This window comes from Hevea brasiliensis, chromosome 11, assembly GCF_030052815.1.
Source record: "Hevea brasiliensis isolate MT/VB/25A 57/8 chromosome 11, ASM3005281v1, whole genome shotgun sequence".
NCBI lineage: Eukaryota > Viridiplantae > Streptophyta > Magnoliopsida > Malpighiales > Euphorbiaceae > Hevea > Hevea brasiliensis.
In genome coordinates this window covers 9,610,958-9,618,816 of record NC_079503.1, presented here as the reverse complement: position 1 = coordinate 9,618,816, position 7,859 = coordinate 9,610,958, and the positions used below count along the sequence as shown (strand labels likewise).

The window sequence follows — 7,859 nt, the reverse complement described above, 5'->3', positions numbered from 1 at the left end:
CTCCCGGACTTCACTGGGTTGCCACTGGTACCTTAGAGCCAAATGGTGCGAAAGAAGGCGCTTTCGTCTAAACCAAAGCCATCGGCTGCAGCCGAGAAATCGGAAAACCGGCGGCCGAGCAACGCTGAGAGGTCGGCTTACTTCGCAAGGAGGGAGGCGGCCAAGGTCTTGAGGAGCGTTCTCCAAGGCGACGCCCAGCGCCACGCTGTTGGCTCCATCAAATCCCTCGTCTATGGCCCTTCCGTTAAGAACAAAAAGGCGACTTTCGCTCTCGTCTGCCAAACCCTTAAGCGTACGTTAGCTTCAATTCTTCGCAACATGAACTTGTTAGTTGTTAGTATGAGGTTGAAATTTTGTAAGATATTTATATTGGTTTCCAGAGCAGAGCATGTCTTGATTTTTGTTCTTCAAAACGAGAGAAGTACTTCTCAAATGATCAATCTTTTTTCTTTTTCAGATTTACCCATTATTAAGAATGTCTTGGAGTCTGCTGCCATACTAAATAGCAAGTGGAAGGTTGCAACTTACAAGCATTTGTTTTACATAGAAGATGTTTTCTTTGGATAGATTTTATTTTGAATTGTTAATTATCCGATGAAGCTAGAAATGCTGGATTGAATTATGTTTACTGTTTCTGTTGCAGAGGCAAGAGGAACTGATCTACATAATAGTGTATGACATTCTATTTGGGCAGGTATATTCTTTTCATATTCATGATATATTAAAAGTGATAATTCTGTGTTTTTTCCCATTTTCTACTTTCTTTTCGTGAAAGTTTGTGACGAGGAGAAGACGTAATAAAATAACTGATTCAGAGAGATTCAGGAGTTTTGTCTGTTATTCGCTGGTTCTTGTACTTGTATAATGGCTGTTTGATTTGCTGTGGGATTTTTAGGAAATCTCATTGGTTGGTGGTGATGCGGAGAAGTTTCTGATTGGCAGGAAAAATGCTCTCCAGTCAGCTCTGGCAAAGCTTTTAGTAGGAAAGAAAGTGAGGAGCATTGAAGATCTAATTGATTTTTATCAACCTCCTGGTGAGTATTCAAATTGCTTTGCTGGTTTCTCGCTTTTTGTTCCTCCTAAGCCTAATTATCCTTTGAGAATTCAGATAGAGGAGAGCTATTGGAGTGGAAGCATCACAGATGGTTTTGACTGTGTTCCATTTTCTTTAACCATATTTTAAGTTTGAGACTATTTTATATCAGGGACTTTGTTGGCCTCCTTTGAGATGTGCAAAAAATTGTTGCTTTGGTTTATTATTATATTGCCTACATTTGTTGCCGATTTTCTGGTGCAGATGTTTCAAAACCTTGTTGTGTTCGTGTAAATACTCTGAAAGCAGATGTTGATTGTGCTTTACTTGAATTAGGGAAACAGTTCACGGTAATTTCTGCAACCTTTGTGTATTTTAGTGAATGGTTTTTGAATAAGATCTTAGTTTTAAATAAAACATAAGACAGCACCACAAACTGGAGTACATTGTTTTTCTTCTCTGTCACATAGGTTCGGAAGGATGACATTGTACCTGACCTGTTGATACTCCCTCCACATACTGATTTACACAATCATCCTCTGGTCTTGAATGGAAGTGTCTTTTTGCAAGTAAGAATTTGTTTGATGTTGCTTTTGATGTTTTGTTTACATTCTAAAACAGTGTTAATTCCAGTTCTTATCCTGTGGAAACATTTAGTATAATGTAGGTCAGTTAAGAAGGTTGAATAAATTGATCAAATTGATGTAGTAGGACTCTGGTTAAGTGGTGCCTGTGCCTCTTAGGTGGATTTCTGAAGGTCAAAAGATTTTGAAATATGTGAAGACTTGAGGCTTGTATTGATTAAAATTGACCAGTAGAAGAGGGAAACTCTGAATTTGTGACTTTCACAAATGTTATATTGGTATTGTGAACAAACTTTTCCATGAACAATTCCTTGGGGATTGGTGTTTTCTTTGAAGGAGCAGAATTATCAGCATATTTGTGACTTTCACAAATGTTATATCGGTATTGTGAACAAAACTTTTCCATGAACAATTCCTTGGGGATTGGTGTTTTCTTTGAAGGAGCAGAATTATCAGCATATTATTCTAGACGCCTAAAATTGACAACCTTAGACTAAAATACTAGACTCATTTGATTCTTATGTTATATTTTATTCTTATGTTATATTTTCTCGAGACCCTTATTTTCTGCATCAATGCATTATGATATCATGGTTGATAAAGTTATTAACTCCTTGGCTTGGTAAAGTCATATTTTTAGGTCTCTAAACTCAACTCAACTCAACTAAGCTTTTATCTCAAAAATTTGGGGTCGGCTACATGGATTCTCTTTTTTTACTCTAAACGATTTTGGGTTAAATTCTCGGAAATGTGTAATACTTTTAGGTCTCTATGTTTGGTTTATATTTGGATTGTCTACTTTTGTAGGGAAAGGCAAGTTCAATGGTGGCAGCAGTCCTTGCACCCAAGCCTGGCTGGGAGGTGTGTTTTGGTGATTGACAATGAATATTACTTCTCACAGACTCTCTGCCAATTGAATTAAAAATACCTTCTTGTCCTATAAACAGATTATGAATTCAGTAGAAATATGAAATAGAGTAACGCGGGCTTTTTTTTTTTTTTTTTTTTTTTGTGACATGCAAGTGAAAAAACTTGAAAAGCAAGCTACAAAAATCACTGTATATGTGACTTGCAAAGTTAATGTTTTGTGTTATTTTGACAGTGGGATGCTGATCCATAGTTCATTTGTTCTTGACTTACTTCTTTAAATTCAAAGCTAACATTCTTAAATCAATTTTCTATGAAGGTTCTTGATGCATGTTCAGCTCCAGGAAACAAAACTGTCCATCTTGCTGCTCTTATGAGAGGAAAAGGAAAAATTATAGCATGTGAGTTGAATAAGGACAGGATTAAGCGTTTAGAAGACACTGTCAGACTCTCTGGTGCCACTAGTATCCTGTTTATAGTTTTCAAGCATCTTCAATGTCATTCATATTATTATCTCAAATGTTTGATAGGTAGTCTTTTAGCTTGTTAATAGTTCTTGCAATATAAAAATTGCCTTAACCTGACTTCTAGACATCGAAGTTCTGCATGGTGATTTCTTGAACTTAAATCCAAAAGATCCTTCTTTCTCCAAGGTGAATAATCTGTAACAATGTTTAAATTCTTCGGCATCTGTTGAATGTGGCAATTTAACCTATCACTTAGCCTTTCAACATTCAGCATGTCTATTTTGTCATCTCAATAAACAATTCCTTTTCACTTTCCTCTTGCTCACAATCATGAGAATTGCAAGTAATTTAAGCTTGAGGACTAATTGATTTTGTAGAAGTAAATAATTTCTATGGTTTGGTTTTTAGAAAGTTGCTTGGCAAGCCCAAAACTGGTGAGGGATATGATGCTGAGTAGAATACACTGATGACTAAGCACTGTTTATTAAGCTGCAAAACCCTGAAGAACCGGTTATTCACTAAGTTGTATAAAGATTTATTTTGCATTTCTGGTCTTCACTAAGTTGTATAAAGATTTTTTTTGCATTTCTGGTTTTTGCAGTCATATTGGGTTAATTTTTATTTATGCTAATTACTCATATCCAATAAATTGTTATATTTAGCTTAATATGAAAATTTGAGCAAAAAACTCTATTAACTAGGGGTGTGTGGTTTTGGTTTCGGTTAAGGTTTGCCTAGGAACTAGAACTAACTGAAATTTCGGTGCAGTTTTAGTTCGGTTTTTCATTGTTTTGGTTCTAGTTTGATACGGTTTCGGTTTCTAAAACAATTTTATATAATTGTTTTCATAAAAAAGTCATACTTGGATTAACATTTAAGTTTTGAAGTGGGTTATTAATATATAATATATCATATAATATATACTTTAACTAGTTTTAAATTATATAATCTTTAAATATGAGGTACATGTATAATTTAGGATTAAACATATTATATAATAGAATAATACAAGTTTATCGTATAATATACTTTTTAGCTATTTATTAATTATGTAATTTTTAAGATACAAATATAATTATAAATTAAGTGTGTGTGTGTGTGTATTATGGTAAATTTATAGTTTAGAATTATGAGGTAATTTAATATATCTAAAACAAAATTATTAAGAAAAGGTAGAGAAATAAAATATAATATTGGGTTGTATTTAATTCATATATATTAAATTACCTCATAATTCTAAACTATAAATTTACCATAATATATATATATATATATATATATATATATATATATATATATATATCAAAAGTATATAATATATCTAAAAAAATTTGAAAAACATGTATATAAATTTGGTTTTTGGTTTGATGGGATTCTTCAGTTTGGTTCAGGGCTGCCAAGAGTTCTGTGCATAGTCCTACTATTAACCATTTATAATCTATCTCCACGATTGGACTTCTTATTTGCTTTTTGCTAACAAGGAATTGCGTTCTTGCAGATCCGTGCAATTCTTTTAGATCCTTCTTGTTCTGGTTCGGGGACTACTGCTCAGCGATTAGACTATTTACTTCCATCCCATGCCACTGATGTTACCGACACAGAAAGACTGAAGAAACTTTCAGCCTTTCAAAAGAAAGCTCTGGCCCATGCATTATCTTGTATGTTATCTTTTTATGTTTAGTGCTTTAACCATGTATTTCTTTCTAGTTGTCTATCCATCAGACTTTACAAACTGCTTGCCACTAGAATATGCCATCACCTGAGGGCTAGGATGTTTAAGTGAGTGATGGTTATGCAAGTGTATCTGTTTTACATACTTTCAACGGGCATTAATTAAATAATCTGTTGCAGTCCCTGCAGTTGAAAGAGTTGTTTACAGCACATGTTCTGTCAACCAAATTGAAAATGAAGATGTCATCATGTCAGTTCTACCTCTTGCAACATCCCACGGCTTTCAGCTGGTCACTCCCTTTCCTCAGTGGCATCGTCGTGGTCTTCCAGTTTTCAGGGGTTGTAAGTGCTAAATTCTAAATTAATGATGATTTGGTACAGGGCAGCATGTGAAATTATTATATGAATGTATAATGAAGCAGAATTCGTAATGTGATTAAATGTATAACACAATGTGGACTTGCATTATATATATATATATATATATATATATATATGGAAGTAATCGTTAACAATTGCTTGTTTCTTATCTTGCAGCTGAGAATTTACTTCGAACAGATCCAATTGAGGACCAAGAGGGGTTCTTCATTGCTCTTTTTGTCAAGAAGAGCAACATCAATGATTCAGAAGAACAAAATGGAATTAGAAACAATCCTAGAACTATTTCAACTCAGAAACGTCATTTTAAAAGATACAGCCATGTGAACAGAAAAAATATTTTGATGCCTGCAGTCTACAGTGGAGCATTAAAAATATGGTACTTCAGACTAATTTTGCAGAGGAGAACCCGCAGAACAAAACTGGTCTAGTAACTTGGAAGAATTAAAGTAATTTATACTTGTTCCTTGACCCACCCTTTTTTTTTTTCCATAGATTGAAAAAGTTGGAAAGAGAGAGAAGGTTTTTTGTAGTCAAGATGAACAGTTTTCAATATTAAGCATTTCGTCAGGATTAATCTAAACTTGCAAACATTTACTCTAGACATAATTCATTCTTGTTAATTATCTATTATTATTACTTAATAAGCTGGATTTTCCTCTTTTTGTACCTCTTCTGGAAATTGCATGACAATCTCTGTAACTTGTATGCGGCAGGACATCATTTCACCTGCTGAGTGTTTACATTTCTGGGATTCAATTTTGATGAATGGCATTAGTTAGTGGGATTGTTCTTAATACATTTCTGGGATTCAATTTTGATGAATGCATTAGTTAGTGGGATTATTCTTAATTTCGTGCATAAGAAATAGGGAGAAAAGCACAGAAGATTTTAATTCTAAAAGCAACTTTTATAACATCTAAGATACACATCAACACCCCCAAAGAAAAAAAAAAAAAAACATAGCCAAACACACTGCTCATAGTCATAGACCATAGATGGTACACAATAATACTCCTCAAGCAATCTTAACCTCAATGGTCTTGGGCTTCTTGGGCTCCGGCGGTGGCAACTTCTCCACAGTGACAGTCAAAACCCCATCCTGGCAGACCGCAGAACAAAACTGGTCTAGTAACTTGGAAGAATTAAAGTAATTTATACTTGTTCCTTGACCCACCCTTTTTTTTTTTCCATAGATTGAAAAAGTTGGAAAGAGAGAGAAGGTTTTTTGTAGTCAAGATGAACAGTTTTCAATATTAAGCATTTCGTCAGGATTAATCTAAACTTGCAAACATTTACTCTAGACATAATTCATTCTTGTTAATTATCTATTATTATTAATTAATAAGCTGGATTTTCCTCTTTTTGTACCTCTTCTGTAAATTGCATGACAATCTCTGTAACTTGTATGCGGCAGGAGATCATTTCACCTGCTGAGTGTTTACATTTCTGGGATTCAATTTTGATGAATGGCATTAGTTAGTGGGATTGTTCTTAATACATTTCTGGGATTCAATTTTGATGAATGCATTAGTTAGTGGGATTGTTCTTAATTTCGTGCATAAGAAATAGGGAGAAAAGCACAGAAGATTTTAATTCTAAAAGCAACTTTTATAACATCTAAGATACACATCAACACCCCCAAAGAAAAAAAAAAAAAAACATAGCCAAACACACTGCTCATAGTCATAGACCATAGATGGTACACAATAATACTCCTCAAGCAATCTTAACCTCAATGGTCTTGGGCTTCTTGGGCTCCGGCGGTGGCAACTTCTCCACAGTGACAGTCAAAACCCCATCCTGGCAGACCGCCGAAATGGCATCAGCATTAGCATTTTCAGGCAGCACAAACTTCCTCATTAACTTGCCGACCCTTCTTTCCATCCTCACATACTTAGCACCTTCCTTCTCCTCTTCACGCTTCCTCTCTCCGCTGATCAGGAGCATATTGTCATCCTCCACCTGGACCTTGATGTCCCCAGATTTCAACCCTGGCATGTCGATGATAAACACATAGGAGTTGGCATACTCTTTGACGTCAGCCGGAGTTGAAGCCATGGCCTTCGCGTCCCTTACGTAAGTTCGAGTCGGCGCGTTGAATGACTTTTCGGCTTCATCGGTCGTGTCCATCAGATGCTGGATGGTGGAAAAGAGGGGAGATTCGAGACCGAACAACCTAATATCCATTTCTCTTTTCTTCAATCGAGGATCTTATCGCAAGCAGGGAACAGAAGCTTCCTTTTCTTCTTCAGCAGACGTATTTCGTTCTTGGCGAGGGGGGCGGAGAGCGTCGGAGTATTTATAGAGTAGCCATGGGGGAGTGGGTTTCAAAAGGAAGTTTCTGGAGAAAAGTGGAGAATGAGGGAAGCTTCCAGGAGGTTCCATTACGAGTCTGGAAGGTTATGGAAGAATTAAGGAGGATTCATTACCTGGCTGATAGAAATCGTAACCGACATTGATTTTATAATAATCTTTGAGGTCCAGATCCAAGTAAGCCGATCCATATGCATGGGTTATGAGAATTGCCTTAGAGAGGGCTGGGTTCACTCCTCTGTAGCCCATTAAGAAAGTTCCAAACTGAGCTCCCACATGGAGATAAAGAGCTGAGAAAAGCCCTGGTAATCCACGACTCCCAGGCGTTCGTGTTTGCAGACCCATTCCACTAGGTCAACTCTGGTCCAAAACACCTGAACACACCGACATATAAACTGGGTTTTTCTTGCATACACTCAATTTATTATAAATTTAAAAATATTAATAAAATTTACTTATATTTATATGTATTATATATTTATTTTATATTTTAAATTCATGATAAATCAATTAAAAGCTTAAAATAACAGAATAATGTGAAGT

General features: G+C 35.4%; 2 protein-coding genes across 3 annotated transcripts; one reads left to right on the top strand and one right to left on the bottom strand.

Annotated features, from left to right (window-relative positions):
• On the top strand, positions 1-5,663 carry LOC110658015 (25S rRNA (cytosine-C(5))-methyltransferase NSUN5). Of its 2 annotated transcripts, XM_058129829.1 has the most exons (12): positions 1-292; positions 458-516; positions 644-694; positions 896-1,034; positions 1,298-1,383; positions 1,504-1,602; positions 2,425-2,478; positions 2,804-2,948; positions 3,076-3,137; positions 4,450-4,609; positions 4,803-4,964; positions 5,160-5,663. In XM_058129829.1, the coding sequence occupies exons 1-12, from the start codon at positions 43-45 to the stop codon at positions 5,429-5,431; spliced, it is 1,539 nt and encodes a 512-aa protein (XP_057985812.1). In that variant the 5' UTR covers positions 1-42; the 3' UTR covers positions 5,432-5,663. The 2 variants fall into 2 exon arrangements, with proteins under 2 accessions (XP_057985812.1, XP_057985813.1); XM_058129830.1 differs by lacking the exon at positions 2,425-2,478.
• Positions 5,664-6,569: 906 nt separating this feature from the next.
• Positions 6,570-7,432, bottom strand: LOC110650795 (17.9 kDa class II heat shock protein-like). The gene has a single exon (XM_021805915.2). It carries the CDS (start codon positions 7,188-7,190, stop codon positions 6,720-6,722), a length of 471 nt encoding a protein of 156 aa, XP_021661607.2. The 5' UTR covers positions 7,191-7,432; the 3' UTR covers positions 6,570-6,719.
• Positions 7,433-7,859: the final 427 nt, after the last annotated feature.